At 45.8% G+C, this 17,673-nt stretch overlaps 1 protein-coding gene across 2 annotated transcripts in view; it reads left to right on the top strand.

Annotated features, from left to right (window-relative positions):
* Positions 1-17,673, top strand: part of axl (AXL receptor tyrosine kinase) — a 205,380-nt gene that overhangs the window by 129,550 nt on the left and 58,157 nt on the right. For both annotated transcript variants that reach the window (XM_078533351.1, XM_078533350.1), the window contains one exon: positions 3,350-3,441. In XM_078533351.1, coding sequence (XP_078389477.1) covers positions 3,350-3,441 — 92 coding nt within the window. The remainder of the gene's footprint in view (positions 1-3,349; positions 3,442-17,673) is intronic.

Below are 17,673 nucleotides of genomic sequence, written 5' to 3'. Positions count from 1 at the left end.
GACCCCCAGAAGAAGGTCTAACACGCCCCCAGTAAAGCACTGAAGGCAACAAAAGACCCAAGAGAGAGGGAAATTCCCGATAAAGTGCTGAGGTTTACAAGGAACCCCAGAGAGAGGGCAACAAAGGATCCCAGAGCGATGAAGGCAGATGGCAGTGCAGAGTGAGCAGATGGCTATGAACGAAAGAAAACTATCCGATGTTACTCAAAAAAGCAAAATGTGCAAAAAGTAAATGACACTATTTGACAGGAAAAAGTTTGCATCAGAGCTGAACTGGAAGATTTGAAGCACAAGATTCAAGCTGAGTATATACCTCTGAAAATGTACGATAAGCTGAAGTCTTCAATGAACCAAGCTGTTCGAGATTTGAACAAACAAATTTCAGAGACAATGCAAAGGTATCAGGAGGAAATAATGGCCCTCAATTGCACGGTTGGCAAATTAAAGCAAGAGCTTGGAAAACTCAACCAGAAGTGCAGCCAAGCAAAACAGCAGGCAGAATGACATGCATAGAAGTTGCTTAGAAGGAATTCGCTGCCCAAGTTGGTGGTAGAGGCAGAAACTCTAAACTCTTTTAAAAAGTGCCTGGATCTGCACTTAAAGTGCTGGAAGCTGCAGGGCTATGGGCCGGGTGCAGAAAGGTGGGATTAGAAAGGGCACCTGGGTGTCCTCGGGCTGGCATGGACAAGATGGGCTGAATGGCCTCCTTCTGTGCTGTAACTTTTCAATGGTTCTTTGGTTCTAAAAAGAAAACTCGGGTCCACTCTGGGAATGAATGGAGTGCACATTCCCCTCGGAAGGAATGGGACAAACCCACAGGCAGACGAGTTTATAATACAGAGAAACACAACTCAAAAGAACACAAGAAGCAAATCAAATGGAGATAACCAAGTACCAGAAACAGAGTACTGCTACCGTCCCTCAAATGTGACAGACTGAGATGTGGCAGATCTGTCAAGCCACAAGACCATCTGAATTGATAAAGTCAGAGGCTTGGGGTGGGGGAGAAGGGATAGCAAGTAAAGATTGTAATACTCTGTTGGAAGGGAGAAGAAAGAAGGATGTTGTTTATGCCTGCATCCATTACAATGTAAAGGTGCTTGGCCGAGCAAGGGTTAACATGGGACTAGAGAATAGCACTGCCCATGGTATGATGAATGGAGTCATGTGGTAATATACTGAGATAGCAACCTGGAGAGAACACTCCAGAAGCAGCCTACCTGCATGGGTGAGCATCACCATCACAGAATCACAGTGCAGTTGAGGCCCTTTGGCCCATCGAGTCTGCACCGACATGAAAAACACCTGACCTACCTACCTAATCCCATTTATCAGCACTTGGCCCATAGCCTTGAATGTTGACACCATGCGTGACAATATCTGGGATCTGTAAATAGTTAAAGACTACCAGTAAAGGGTTCATGTTTAAACATGCAAGACGTCCTCATCAATCAGCCACAACAGCCGACGCTATATCACAACATCTTGCTCATTCTGTTATTCAGTAGCTGCTCAAAATATGTTCATCTCTAGATTTTTTTGACATTAAGCCCCAATCCTACACTGAAATATTTTATGAAAATCATACAAAACAGCAAAAGTGGATAAAATATCAACTTTTCAAATGTATTTGAGTAGAAAGACCATAGAAAGTAGTCATACATATTAAGTCCTCGCTTAAAGTTGTAGTCACATCCCTGGGACAACTTTAAGTGAATCAACTTTAAGTGAATCACATTTTCCCATTATAGCCAATGTAAAAGTAGTTGTTTGGTTTTATAGGACCTTCATCATCCAAAAAAAAAAATCACACCGTTTAGGTTGAAATACTTTACATTGCTAAATTCCTATATTGGGAAATGAAATAACTTTGAAAACAAAATAGACTTAAAAATGTAAAAGAAATATGGTAACTTTCTCCTTAGAGTACCTGCTGCTCCCTGCCGATCCTGCTGACCACACATCCTGCTCTCTAACCCTCCTGGTGGCTGCAGACCCTTCCACTCGTCAACCCTCCGACTTGTAGCCTCTGACTCACCCTCTCGCCAATCCTTGTCCTTGTTAAAGTTCCCGCTCTCCACTCTCCTGCTCATCACTTCCATTTCCTGAGTCCTCACTGTTAGCACAGGCTCTGAAGCTGAGCGGCATGAGGCAGGTAGAGCAGGTTCAAGTTGCAGAAGGTAAGTTCTCTTCAAGTGGGTTTGTAATCAGCGTCATCCCCTTTCTTCGATCAGAGATCTCCCTTTCAATCCCCACCCAGCTTTTAAAGTCACTGGGAGCAGTTCCCACACCCACAACATTGGTGGAGGCCACTGCCCCATTGATTTTACCGCAGTGGAGAGGAGTCATGTCCCAGCCCGGTCCAGTGTCCCAAACGTATTCAATCCATTGTTGAGCAAATTGCTTCATTGTTAGGATCAGGGATCTATTACTAGGAGATTTCTACATTAGACCTTTGGGAAATGACATTAAAGCTAATTCACAATGCTAAACAGGAGCACAGACCCCATTAAATGACTGACATAAAAGTGAAACAATGTAAGATGAGGCAACATTAAGCAGGAACTTATGTTAAAAAGATCAAAAATGCACCCCTTTTTAAACGAATCTTTTTTTAAATAGTCTGATATGATCTTGCCAGCAGTAACTGAATGCAGGAGCAGACCCAAGGATTGAATGGCCTACCCTTGTTCCTAATGCTCCTATGTTTTGGTTTCTACAAGGGAGCTGGATGACCAAGGAAGTCTAAGCTGCTGGAGGGTAAAGGTTTTGGGAGCATGCTTGGAGTGAGCTCTGGGTCTACTATCTCTGTGCCCCCTCCTGCATCCTTTGCTCCATTATTTCTGGATTCAAAGGTATTTTCACTGATAGTAAAGCCTGTGCATTTCATTCAGATCATGTGACATTAGCAAGTGATGACCTTTAACCCTGCTCAAGACCATCAGCCCAAAGCCCATCCTGTGCAGGGGCCCTTCAGTCCTCTGTCCTTTCTTGCAAATTACCCTGGAGTGGGGTGGTGAAATCTTGGTGGGGCATATTCCAGGAGGCTTCACCACATGACCTCCTGCCACCAGCAGCTCTGCCCCCTTGCACATGGCATTGGTCTCCTCTCACTTGTATCGTCATGGTGCCTCACCCTCCTGGGTTGTAGACTATTTGCAAGACATTGAGGCCTTCAGGTTAGGCTCTTCAAATATTGGTTCATGAACACTTCATATGTGTCTGCAAAGTAAACTTTAATTTCTGGAGACTGCAGGACAACCCTGGAGAGTTGGCAACCCTGGAATGCTTTGGTTTTATAAGGTGATCAGTACAATCCTTATTCTCACTCATTGCGTGTGTCCTACAGTGAAGCCTTCGAGCCCATGATCGAAAGAGGGGAGCTTGTGGTGCGTTACCGAGTGAAGAAGTCATACAGCAGAAAGACCAACGAGGCCACATGTGAGTAATCACACTAATATAACAACAACACTTATACTCATTGGCTTGTTTTGAACCAACCTCCACCCTTAAGTCAAGGTGATTCCTGCCCACGAAATGTAAAAAGTTATATGTAGACTCTTATGTATACTGTAGACTATTTATCAGACATTGAGGCCTTCAGGTTAGGCTTGTCAAATATTGGTGCATGAACATTTCACGTGTTGTCTGTGACATTCTCTTGAGTGGTTTTAATTGGGACTCCTAACTGTCTACTTCATAACCATGGACAAAGGAATTTTCTAGAATAATATTTGATAAATCAATTGGGGAAAATGCTGCAATCCATTTTTTTCTGTTTGTTCTTTCCCATCTATGCTCTGAGCTGGCATTCAGCCCCTTGTGATGGAATGAAATTTTCTCTTAAATGAGCCTGGGTCTGCAAAACACAAGATTGATATTAATTCAGTACTAAAATTGGAAATCTTTGCTGCGAGACTGTGGTAAATGGAGAAAAGTATATGTCTGTTTGGTGACTGGAATTGGGAGAGTTGAAGGAGCTCGACTCTTCAGCTGCCCCATGCTGTGCTCAAACTGGGAGAGTTTGACGATCGTGAGCCTTTTACTCTACTGGGTAGGAAAAGAAAAATTCCACTGGCTTTATTGCTTTCAATTTGAACTGAAAATAAGTCAGCTTGGATTTTGTGCTCAAGACCCTGGAACAGAGTTTGAAACCCTTTTCACTGAAAGACAAGAGGCACAACTAAAACCAACATTAGCCCTTATTACCAACCCTGATTGAAGTCCAGCCAATTCGACAAGGATCAGCTGATTGACCTAGTGATCTGTGATGCTGCTGGGTTACCCATTTCTGGTTGACATCCGGCCACTGTTACCAACAAACTCTTTAAATCAGCTACAAAGCACACCAATAAGATAAGGGTTAGGATTGTGATCCTTTGCTGAAAATATCCACATACAACTTACCATTATGTCAATGAAGGCCGCACTTCAAAATGACTGGAATATGGCTAACTTAGAGCGGACAGACAGTAAATTATAACAGGCCCTGAGTAAAAACAGCTGTGCACATTGTAAACAATGCTGCAATTTAAAAGGGCAGATGTGAGTTGCTCACTCATCTCTCCCTCTGTTGACTGACTGTATATCTTCCTACCCTCCTTGAGTCAGGGATACATAATGTGTTTGGTGGTGCCCCAGCTGTCAACTATCTGCCATTAAATCTACAACTGTGTTCTGACTGACTCACAAGAGACAGTGAGTCAGTATGTTGCAGATAAGTGGCTGCCTACAAACTCTCAGAGAATGAAAACAAGTCTATTCAGCTTGTGCCACAGTCTTTGACAGTTCCTATCGAAAACCACCCAGCCATTCAAATGCGATCTTTGTTCAGAGATACCCTGGTGACCCTGTGGTCCAATGCAGGACTGAACTACACAACATTACTGATGGCAGGCAGGCGCTGGTGGCGGGGGAGGGCAAGTTTTGGTGGACAGGGCTACAACTCTCTCAGGCCATTGGCTAGGCAAAGGTGCATATTAACCAAATCTGAAAACATATGATGACAGAAGTCAGCTGAGTGAAAGCTCGGATCTGACATGGTCTCTAAACACTCAACGATGTCCATGCATGAAGAGTGGTCAGGCTGGGCGGTTTAATGATGGGTAGCCCATACCCCAGACCCTTCAGTTCTGACAACTGGTCAAACGATTTGTTTGAGAGGTTCCTCACTATTGTCATAGGAATGTAGGAACTTAGGAACATAGGAGCAGGAGTAGGCCATTCAGCCCATCGAACCTGCTCCACCGTTCAATACAACCATGGATGATCAACCACTTCAATGTCTTTTTTCCCACACTACCCCCATATCCCTTTACGTCAAAGACATTTGGAAATCTGTCAATTTCTATTTTAAACAGACTCAATGACTGAGCCTCCGCAGCCCTGTGGGGTAGAGAATTCCTAAGATTCATAACCTTCTGATGAAAAAAAGATTCTCCTTAACTCAATCCTAAGTGGCTTCCCCCTTGTTTTGAAATTGTGTCCCCTGGTTCTAGACTCCCCAACCAGGGGAAACATCTTACCTGCATCTACCCTGTCTATTCCTTTAAGTATGTTGTAGGTTTCAATAAGATCACCCCTCATTCTTCGAAGTCCTAGAGAATACGGGGCAAGTGTCCCCAATCGTTCTTCATAACACAGTCCCGCCATCCACTGCTGAACCTTCACTGCATTCCCTCTGTGGCAATAATTTCCTTCCTAAAGTAAGGGGACCAAAACTGTGCACAGAACTCCAGGTGCGGTCTAACCAAGCTTCTATACAATTGAAGCAAGACTTCGCTACTCCTGTACTCAAATCCTCTTGTGATAAAGGCTAACATTGCATTAGTCTCCTTAATTGCTTGCTGAACCTCCATATTAGCTTTCAGTGACGTATTGACATGGGCACCCAGATCCCTTTGTACATCTACACTTTCTAATCTCTCACCATTTAAGAAATTCTCTGCACATCTGTTCCTCCTACCAAAGTGGATAATCTCACATTTTCCACGTTATATTCCATCTGCCATGTTCTTGCCCACTCACTAAGTCTGTCCAAATCCCATTGAAACTGCTTTGTATCTTCCTCACAACACACATTCCTGCCTAGTTTTGTGTCATCCACAAACTTGGAAATATTACATTTGGTCCCCACATCCAAATCATTGATATATATTGTGAACAGCTGGGGCCCAAGTGCTGATCCCTGCAGTACCCCACTAGTCACAGCCTGTCAACACGAGAATGACCCGTTTATTCCTACTCTCTGTTTTCTGCCTGTTAGCCAATCCTTAACCCATGTCAGTATATTGCCTCCTATCCCATGTGTTTTTATTTTGCTAATCAACCTCCTGTGGGGGACTTTGTCAAAAGCCTTCTGAAAATTCAAGTATATGACATCCACTGACCCCTTTATCAATTCTGTTAGTAACATTCTCAAAAAACTCCCAACAGATTTGTCAAACATGATTTCCCATTCATAAATCCAAGTTGACCATGCCCAGTCAGATCATCCAAGTATCCATTTATCACACCCTTTAGAATCGATTCTAGCATTTTCCCTACTGCTGATGTAAGGCTAACAGGTCTGTAGTTCCCTGTTTGTCCTCTTACTCCCTTCTTACATAGTGGGGTGACATTTGCTACCTTCCAAACTGCAGGAAGCATTCCAGAATTTATAGAATTTTGGAATCTGATCACCCCCTGTCTCCATAGCTACCTCTTTCAACATTCGGGGATGTAGAATATCAGGTCCCCGGGGACATATCAACCTTCAGAGTTGGACAGATTTTTGATAAGCAAGGGGGTGAAAGCTTATCGGGAGTAGGTGGGAATGTGACGTTATAATCAGATAGTAAGTGACCTTATTGAATGGCTCAAGGGGCTGAGTGACCTACTCCTACTCCTAATATGTATGTTTGTATGTATGTGTGTTCTCCAATACAACCTGTTTACTCATACTCATTTCCTTCAATTCCTCATTCTCTCTAGTCCCTTGGATCTCTGATCCTAGGAGATTTCTTGTATTGTCCTCAGTGAAGACAGACAGAAAGGGCAGAATCTTGCCCTTGGATGGCATGTGGACCCCAACAGCTCAGCAGCCAGCCGACACCCGCCACTGAAATGGGGCAAACGAGCGCACTTCTCCCTGAGGCAAAGTCCTGTCCCAGGGAGAATACTGACACACGAGATGGGACATGTTAATAAAGAACATATAAACTTTATTATTTTTTTACAAAATGGACATGAAACTTCATCCCGCCAGTGGATGAAGTTTGATGAATAATCTGGAGCCCGCTGGGGCTCCTGGCCTGCCCGCCAGCCTTAAGGTTGCTGGGCAGGTCTTTAATTAGCCTGTCAATAGCCTCAGTTGGCCATTGACAGGTTGGCGGGCGGACAGCTGATTTCACTGTGGGGAAACAATATGGCGAGACAGCCAAAAATCAGTTTCATGCCATTGTGAAGCCAGTTTGTGATCATCCACTCCACCCGTCAATGGTGGGCCACGTTTCCCACCACTACATATCGGGAACCTAATTTCAATATTCTAGTGTCTCATTATGAACCTTGCTCACCGGAATCACCCCCCCCTCTCCCAACGCTGGATCATCCCGGCACATACCAATGTGTTTCACAGCTGTACATAAGCGATGTGGACCTGGTGAGCTGCATTTCGCTTGGGTCTGCGAGGTTTGTTTGCCTACCTTGCTTCGGGCAGCACTCGTGGGCATCAGCGCCAGGCTTCACAGGCAGCATCACATCACTTTTAGGGGGGCTCATGGGCAGGTCTCTACCTACCAGACCAGCCACAAGGCACAGATGGCTTTTCAAAGGCTGCGGGGATAGGGCTTGCTTGAGGAAGGGGGAGAAGTGGCCTCAGGCAAGGGAAGAGGCTGCAAGAGGGCAAGGGCTATATTGGGGAAGGGTGTGGAGGGGCACATGTTGATTTGTGCAAATTGATGAGAGCTGAGGAGGCAGTCCCCAGAGGAAATGAGGCCAGATGGAGATGAGGGGGTGTTTTTTTTACTTTTTTCCTGCCTGCTACTGCACTTTGTGCAAATCTGGGACGATTCTGCCCTATGGTCTGAAGTTTGTATTTCTTCCTAGTGGTTTAACCGGGTGACCAACTTCTGTGGAAAAATTTAAGAGACCTGTAGGAGTATGGTGGGGGTAGGGAGTTACCTAGTAGCTGCCTATCCTTTCAGGTGCTAGAGATCTCCTAACTCAAAACTATGTGTGCAGATACAAAGTCTACTGCCAAAGAAGAAATAGGGAACAAAACGCGTCCCAGGTAGGCCGAATTACGGGATGGTTCTGGAAAATGTGGGATGGTTGGCCATCTTGGGTTTGATGTCAGCCATGTTGCCAGCTGGCAATGAATGCTGGCCTAGCCAGCGATGCCCACATCCCATGAGCGAATAAAGAAGAAAGAACTGGAAACGTCCTCTCCTTTCCCTGTTCAGTGTGGTTAAGACATGACCTGCTGTAATACCAAACCACAGGAAAGCACTCTCAATGTGTTTTAATGAGCTAAAATCTGCTAGCTTCAAATAGCATACCTTTATCAGCCCATTAAAGATGTGACTGAGTTGTTTTACGGATCCAGCCCCCTGTGGCTGGCATTAGGCAGCTTTCATCATTCATTCTGCACTGGAGACGGGCATAGCCAGGGGAGCTGGCACTGATGTGCCATTATTTTAATATCAGTCAGTCTGAAACAGGTGAAGAAAGGACCAGGCACAGAATAATATCTCCCAAAACACGGTGCTGGTCATCGTGTTGTTTGTAGCAGTGCCGGATATGAGTCCGCGTTCACCGAGAACCTACTGCATGGCACTGCAGGAATTTGCTGGCAAAGTGATCATTTATTGCTCAACTTAATTGAAAAAGGAAATAAAAAATGATTTGCATTTCTACACCTTTCACAACCATCAGTTGTCTCGAAGCACTTAAAACTTTTTGAAATTTAGTCACTGTCATAATATAGGAAACACAGCAGCCAGTTTGAGCACAGCAAGCTCCCACAAACAGCAATGCAATAATGACCAGATAATCTGTATTTGTGATGTTGATTGAGGGATAAATATTGGCCAGGACACCAGGGAGAATTCCCCTGCTCTTCTTTGAAATAGTGCCATGAGCTTTTTTTATGTCCACCTGAGATGGTAGATGGGTCTTCCATTTAATGTCTCATCTGAAAGATGACATCTCTGACAGTGCAGCACTCCCTCAGTACTGCACTAGAGTGCCAGGGCTAGGTTTTTGCTACCAATGCAGGTAGCTCAAGTTGAGATATTTCGTGACTCACCAAATCCACCTCGGTTGTTTCATGTAATTTTGGCTACGAGAGGGGGATGGAGTCTGGCCCACTGACCCTGGAAGCAACAAACAAATAAACTTTTATTTAAAGCTGAATCAAGACAGTTAATCCTTTAAACCTCTTTAAATTGTCAATCAAACTGTGAGATCTGAAACCCCCCCCCACCCCGGCTGAGATAATTGTAGCTTTTGAAACTCAGCCAGGCATTCATAATTACATGATAATTTGGGAAGGTGGTGACATAGTGGTATTGTCACTGGACTAGTATTCCAGAGACTCAGGGTAATGCTCTGGGGACTTGAATCCCACCCTGGCAGGTGGTGAAATTTGAATTCAATAAAAATCTGGAATTAAAAGTCTGATGATGACCATGAAACTATTGCCGGTTGTCATAAAAACCCATCTGATTCACTAATGTCCTTTAGAGAAGGAAATCTGCCGTCCTTACCTGGTCTGGCCTACATGTGACTCCAGACCCACAGCAATGTGGTTGACTCTTCAAAAAAAGAACCCTGAACAAGGGTAATTAGTGATGGGCAATAAATGCTGGCCTAGCCAGGGAAGCCCACATCCAATAAGCAAATTATTTTTAAAAAGCCCTTCACGAACTGTCAACAAAGAACTCCATTGAAACTGCATGACCAGATACTAATGATTTTTTTCTAACCTATACTAGATGGCCTGTCAATCAAAAGAAAACCAGCAGAGGGTTTTTAAATTCTCAGTGCCCACTTCACCCTGTTTTTTTCAAAGTTTAAAGAGCACGGATTTAAAAAACTTCATCTTATGACACTTAACTGACCTGTCCACCCTTCAAGTGTGTTTACATCTGCTGTATCAATTTGTGACCCTCTCACTGTGGGTTAAAGCCCTTGCAACAGCCACAATGGGGTCTGTTTCAATTCAGCACTAAGTTCAAATGACCTTGCTGACCTTGGATTTCCCTCCTATGTGAATCATGCTCTGACTTCTTTCCCCTACTGGCAAAAATGGGATCTGGCAGAAACAGGGTGGGGGAAGTCTTTCACATTCCACCATTTTTAAAAGTCCACAGAGTCTTCCTGACTCCACAAAAATCCAGCCCTTTGCCTTGATTTGTGGGCTCAAATTGTAGCACAGGAATCAAAAACCTACAACCTTCTGACTCAGAGGCGAGAGTCCAATCTACTGAACCAAGGCTGATCTTGAGAAGATGATGGTAAGTAACCACTTTGAACTACTGCAGTGCTTGTGATGTAGGTACTCCCACAGCTGTTAGGTGGCTAAGTCAGGATGGTGTGTGAAGGGGGACCTATAGGAGGCGGTGTTCCCATGAGTCTGCTGCCCTTGTTCTAGGTGGTAGAGCTCATCGGGTTTGCAAAATGTTATTGAAGGAGCCTTGGTGAGTTGCTGCAATGCATCTTGTAGATGGTACAGACTGCTGCCACTTTGCATATGAGGTGCAGGCAGTGAATGTTCAAAGTGATGGATGGGGTGCTGATTAAGCGGCTCCTTTGTCCTGAATGATGTTGAGCTTCTTGAGTGTTCTTGAAGCGGCACTCTTCCAGGCAAATGGAGAGTTTTCCATCAAACTCCTTGTAGAAGATGACAGTCTTTGGGAGTCAGGAGGTGAGTTACTCACCGCAGGATCCCCAGCCTCTGACCTGCTTTTGTAGCCACAGTATTTACTTGGCTGGTTTCATTAAGCCTGTTCTGTAAGATTCCAATTCCTCCTTTTATTTTATGTCATGAAGACTTTAAGCCAGATTGGTCCCATTCGATGTAAACCTTCTGACTCAGAGGCCCAGATCAGTTTGATTACAGAGGGCACTACTTTACTCATAATGGCATCACCAGAAAATGAGCCTTTGGGTGGATTCACCCGTGCCCGCTGGGTATTGTGAGCAGACAATATGGTAAGAAGGCCAAAAATCGGTTTCACGATGTCACGAAACCAGTTTGCGATCTTGCGCTCAGCCTGTCGATGGGGGGGCTGCATTCAACGCTATCGGACGTCAGGAACCTCATTGTAATACATCTGCTTATAAGGCCAGCTCGCCAGAATCATCCCCCTCTGCTAGATTGTCCGGCCACATCGGCGTGAATGCACACTGGTGCAGAACAGCGGTTGACAAGTGTGACGTGCAGAAGTCAGGAGTTACCGCCCGGTCCTTGCTCACATCGCGGACATCAAAGGAGCAGAAGATGCAGGAGCCTGACCCCAACACTGGAGGAATGTCCATGCTGGGTGGATTCTCATGGACATGGCTCTGCTGGGTGGGTCCTCATGGACATGGCTGTGCTGGGTGGATTCTCACGGACATGGCTCTGCTGGGTGGATTCTCACGGACATGGCTCTGCTGGGTGGATTCTCATGGACATGGCTCTGCTGGGTGGATTCTCACGGACATGGCTCTGCTGGGTGGATTCTCACGGACATGGCTCTGCTGGGTGGATTCTCATGGACATGGCTCTGCTGGGTGGATTCTCATGGACATGGCTCTGCTGGGTGGATTCTCATGGACATGGCTCTGCTGGGTGGATTCTCATGGACATGGCTCTGCTGGGTGGATTCTCATGGACTTGGCTCTGCTGGGTGGATTCTCATGGACTTGGCTCTGCTGGGTGGATTCTCATGGAAATGGCTCTGCTGGGTGGATTCTCATCGACATGGCTCTGCTGGGTGGATTCTCATCGACATGGCTCTGCTGGGTGGATTCTCACGGACATGGCTCTGCTGGGTGGATTCTCATGGAAATGGCTCTGCTGGGTGGATTCTCATCGACATGGCTCTGCTGGGTAGATTCTCATGGAAATGGCTCTACTGGGTGGATTCTCATGGACATGGCTCTGCTGCAAAGCAGCTCACAGAAGGTGGAAAGTCACTATTAAGGGTCTGCTCACAACAGATGATGGTCGAGGGGGTGGAGATGAAAGTCCAGCTGTGTTTGGGAGAGGAAGATGTACCGGGGAATAGGAGAGGAAGGTTGAGTATAGACTGGGAGAAGAAGAGGTGTCGCGATGGGGTGATTTTGGGAGGTGGGTACTAAAGGTGTCAGGATGGGGCGATGTTGGGAGGGGGGAATGAAGGTGTCAGGATGGGGTGAGGTCGGGAGAGTGGGAATGAAGGTGTCAGGATGGGGTGAGGTTGGAAGGGGGGAATGAAGGTATGAAGGTGTCAGGATGGGGTGAGGTTTGAAGAGGAGAATGAAGGTGTCAGGATGAGGTGATGTTGGGAGGGGGGGAATGAAGGTGTCAAGATGGGGTGAGGTTGAAAGGGAGGGAATGAAGGTGTCAGGATGGGGTGATGTTGGGAGGGTGAATTAAAGTGTCAGGATGGGGTGAGGTTGGGAGGGGGGGAATGAAGGTGTCAGGATGAGGTGAGGTTGGGAGGGGGGTATTGAAGGTATCAGGATGGGGTGATGTTGGGAGGGGGCGAATGAAGGTGTCAAGATGGGGTGAGGTTGAAAGGGGGAGAATGAAGGTGTCAGGATGGGGTGATGTTGGGAGGGGGGAATGAAGGTGTCAGGATGGGGTGATGTTGGGAGGGTGAATGAAGGTGTCAGGATGGGGTGATATTGGGAGGGGGGGAATGAAGGTGTCAGGATGGGGTGATATTGGGAGGGGGGGAATGAAGGTGTCAGGATGGGGTGATGTTGGAAGGGGGAATGAAAGTGTCAGGATGAGGTGAGGTTGGGAGGGGGGGAATGAAGGTGTCAGGATGGGGTGAGGTTGGAAGGGGGAATGAAAGTGTCAGGATGGGGTGAGGTTGGGAGGGGGGAATGAAGGTGTCAGGATGGGGTGAGGTTGGAAGGGGGAATGAAAGTGTCAGGATGGGGTGAGGTTGGAAGGGGGGAATGAAGGTGTCGGGATGGGGTGAGGTTGGAAGGGGGGAATGAAGGTGTCAGGATGGGGTGAGGTTGGAAGGGGGGAATGAAGGTGTTAGGATGAGGTGAGGTTGGGAGGGGGGAATGAAGGTGTCAGGATGGGGTGATGTTGGAAGGGGGGAATGAAGGTGTCAGGATGGGGTGATGTTGGAAGGGGAGAATGAAGGTGTCAGGATGGGGTGATGGTGGGAGGGGAGAATGAAGGTGTCAGGATGGGGTGATGTTGGAAGGGGAGAATGAAGGTGTCAGGATGGGGTGATGGTGGGAGGGGAGAATGAAGGTGTCAGGATGGGGTGATGTTGGAAGGGGGGAATGAAGGTGTCAGGATGGGGTGATGGTGGGAGGGGAGAATGAAGGTGTCAGGATGGGGTGATGTTGGAAGGGGGGAATGAAGGTGTCAGGATGGGGTGATGGTGGGAGTGGGGAATGAAGGTGTCAGGATGGGGTGAGGTTGGGAGGGGGGAATGAAGGTGTCAGGATGGGGTGATGTTGGGAGGGGGGAATGAAGGTGTCAGGATGGGGTGATGTTGGGAAGGGGGGAATGAAGTTGTCAGGATGGGGTGATGTTGGGAGGGGGGAATGAAGGAGTGGCTATGGAGGTGGCATTGGGGCTATGAGGGAGCATGGGTGTGGGTGGGGGAGCATTTAGCTGGGTATTGGCTTGACATAGGAGAATCAGAAGCTGTGGGGTTGGGTGGGGAGCATGAGTTGGCATGGAGGTAAGAGGGACCAGAAAAGATTCACAAGAATCATTCCATGAATGAGGAACTACAGGGCACCGGTGAGACCACATCTTGAATACTGTGTGCAGTTTTGGTCTCCTTATTTAAGGAAGGATGTAAATTTGAGGAGGTTTACTAGATTGAGACCTGGAATGAGCGGGTTGTCTTGTGAGGATAGGTTGGACAGACTGGGCTCGTTTCCACTGGAGTTTAGAAGAGTGAGGGGTGACTTGTTTGAAGTATACAAGATACTGAACGGTCTTGACAAGGTGGACGTCAAAAGGATGTTTCCTTTTGTGTGTAACTCCAGAACTAGGGGGCACAGTTTTAAAATTAGGTGTCGCCCTTATAGGTCAGAGATGAGGAGAACTTTTTCTCTGAGGGTTGTGCAACTTTGGAAGTCTCGGCCTCCGAAACTGGTAGAGGCGGGGTCACTGAATATTTGTAAGACAGAGGTATATAGATTATTGTAAGGCAAGGGAATCAAAGGTTATTGTGGGTAGATGGGAATGTGGAATTCGAAACACAAACAGATCAGCCATGACCTTATTGAATGGTGGAGCAGGCTTGAGGGGCCAAATGGCCTACTCCTGTTCCTATTTCATATGTTCGCATGTTCAGTTATGTAGATAGATTGGAGAAGTTGGGATTTTTCTCCTTGGGGAAGAGAAGATTGAGAGGATATTTGATGGATGTTTCCAAAATCATGAGGGTCGGGACAGAGTAAATAGGGAGAAACTGTTCCCATCGGTGGAAGGGTTGGGAACTGGAGTGCATCAATTTAAGGTGAAAGGCAAAAGATCCAAAGCCAACATGAAGAATTTTTATTTACACAGCAAGTGACTGGGATCTGGAATGCACTACCTGAGAGTCTGATTGAGGCAAATTCAATTGTGGCTTTCAAGGGGAATTGGATAAACACCTTAAGATAAAAAACCTATAGGGCTATGGGGTAAGGGTGGAGAGTAGGATTAACTGAGCTGTTCTTGCACAGAGCCTGTGTGGATTCAATGGTCCGAATGGCCCCTTCGGTGCTGTAACCATTCTATGATTTGATGTTCTGTTTTATTAGTGATGTTGGTTGAGAGTTAACTATTGGGCAGGATACAGGGGAGAAGTCCACTGGGGGATATTTTACATTCATCACTTATTTTTTCATTACCTCAATGATAATGATACATTTACCTCAGAGATTGTGCATTAACCTCTTGACCCCTTTTTGGACCAGGTGTGCAATGTCAGGAGAGTTACCATGGACCCAACCTTTAAAAATGTCTGCTCAGATGTTGCTGAAAAAAGAGACATGTCGAAGTTTTTCGATTTGAACTCATCAGGACACTCACAAGAATACCAATATAAGGGGAAACCACCAATTTATACTGTATGTGAAGAGAGTGCTGATTGGCAAGTGTCTTTGCCATGGAGAATGCACTACTGATGGTGACTGACAGTTAACTGCCAAGCATTGTTTGAAATTTAAACCAGGCAGCTGGTCGCTGATTGGTCAAGGCATTGCCCTGAGGAATGACTCAGTGAATGGCTGTCACTTATTTTGTTTAGCTGAAACAGGCACAGTGTATGTACAAGTTCTTTCTGTCTGCAAAGAACAGGGTGAATATATGTAGCTTCCAGTACATATAAATGCGCCATATTGTGAGCCCAAATGACAATCTTAAATTAGCTGTCAGTATAATTCTTAGCACATTGAGGATTATTTAGAAAATGTTGTCCAGTCGCGGAATCACATCTAATGTTGGACACTGTTTTGCATGCATGGGCTGGTTGGGTACAGTCTGTACCTTGCATGCTAGAACAGAAGTCATAACAGCGAACCAGGAAGTAACGAGGAGGCTGCCTGCAGTGAAGGTGTCTGGACAGAAGGTCATTATCATTATCACTGCATATATGTGACAGGATCACAGGTAGACTCACATTGTGCCAGTTTGAGGGACTGTCCTTTATAACATTTTGCAGCATGTGTTAGCTATGGCTCAAGGTGTAGATGTGCCCCTCTGAGCCAGAAGGTTTTGGAATGGACAGAAATGTGCTAGATGAAATTTAATGCAGAGAAATGTGAAGTGATGCATTTTGGTAGGAAGATTTCACTTGAGTCCATAATCTAGGCTAATACTTCAGTAGACAGCTTAATGAATGCACTGCTGGAGTTTCTGTCTCTCAGATGAGGCATTAAACTGAAGCCCTGTCTTTTTTCAGGTAGATATCAAAAATCTCACAGCAGGGTAGGTGTCCTGACGAATATTTATCCTTCAACTAATACGTCAGAACAAATTACCTAATCAATTGTCTTCTTTCGTTGAGAGCAGTGCTTCACATAAAGTTGCTTTTCCAGACCAAGTTTAGAAGGGCACAGTCTGTTATTGGCCCCTCTCACAGTTCAAGCGAACGTTGTGGGTTGATTTTGATTGCAGAGCTCCTAGTGCAGAACCTTATACAAGTGGACTCCCTATTGGGTATCAAGGTATGAATTCCTGATCTGTAAGCACAGTACAACATAGGTTAGGTTTGTATTCTCTTGAATGTATAGACTTGTGCAGTGATCGAATGGAGGAGTTTAAGATGATTAAAGGATTTAGTAGGGTTGATAGAGTGAAACATTTTCCTCTGTGGGGGTGGGGGGGAGTCTAAAACATAGGGACACAACCAATTAGAGATGGTTGTTCAGGGGTGATGTCAGGAAGTACATCTTCACACAAAGCGGAGTAGAAATCTGGAACTCACCCCGAATAAAGGCTGAGACTCAACTGAAGATGCCATTTGAGATCAATACATCCTTAGTAAACTTAACTAACAAACATTTTTGTTAGCTAAGGGTGTTAAGGGATGCAAAACCAAGATGCGGAGATGGAGTTAAGATCAGCCATGATCTAGTTGGGTGGTGGGACAGGCTCGAGGTGCTGAATGGCCTTGTTCTTTTCTTAGCCATGTCTTTCCATGCCGCAAATGCTAATCTGTAAAATCTACATTTATAAGAGTTTTCCACACCTCCGCTTACACTGTACTGGAGCTCTCGAGAGAGCACTGAAGGTCTATATTGCTTGGGGCCTAATTGCAGGCTTCCTGATCTGATGGTGGAGATTCTTTTCTCCTGCAAGTTTTCTTATAAAAGCCACAGCCTGATGTTTGTTGTTAGTGTGTCTGGAATTAATGCATCATTTAGCTGATTTACCAGAGTCTCAGGGAATTCAAACATTCCAACACATGGCGTGACCTTGGATTCTTTCCTTTGGCTGGTTCACCCCAGGACTAGCAGCCAATAAACAAACATTAATGCTAAGCTAGGACTAAAAATAAATGACTTGTTGGGAGTTTTTTTCTTTTTTGCCCATATTCTTTGTTATATTTCAAGCTCTAAAATGTTTTTTTCAATTGTTCCTTCCCCCCTTCTCCTGTAAATGAACAGTTGAGTCTGACATATGTGGTCAGCCTTCGAATGTCGGTGAGTGACCTCTGTTTTGGATTCTGCCACAAGTCATTTAAAAATGTTTATGGTTAAAAGAAAGAACACTTTCATTTCTATGCACCTTTCTTGACCTCCAGACAGCCCAAAGCGCTTAACAGCAATTGGGGAAGAATTTTCCCCCTGGGGGAAGTTCAGGAGCGGGTGCGTGCAGGCGCGCCTCTGATCGGGGGCGCGCTGCCATTTTAAGTGGGCGGGCCAATTAAGGCCCACCCAGCGTGACGTCCGCCAGGAAGCGCTATGCATTCCCTGTGTGGGCGGCGGGGGGATTCCCTCAGCTGAGAGTGAGCTCTTTCACGCACGCGC

This window comes from Cetorhinus maximus, chromosome 32 (assembly GCF_964194155.1).
Source record: "Cetorhinus maximus chromosome 32, sCetMax3.hap1.1, whole genome shotgun sequence".
In the NCBI taxonomy this organism is placed as follows: Eukaryota; Metazoa; Chordata; class Chondrichthyes; order Lamniformes; family Cetorhinidae; genus Cetorhinus; species Cetorhinus maximus.
The sequence above is the reverse complement of the archived record's forward strand: the minus strand, read 5'-3'. Positions and strand labels throughout refer to the sequence as shown.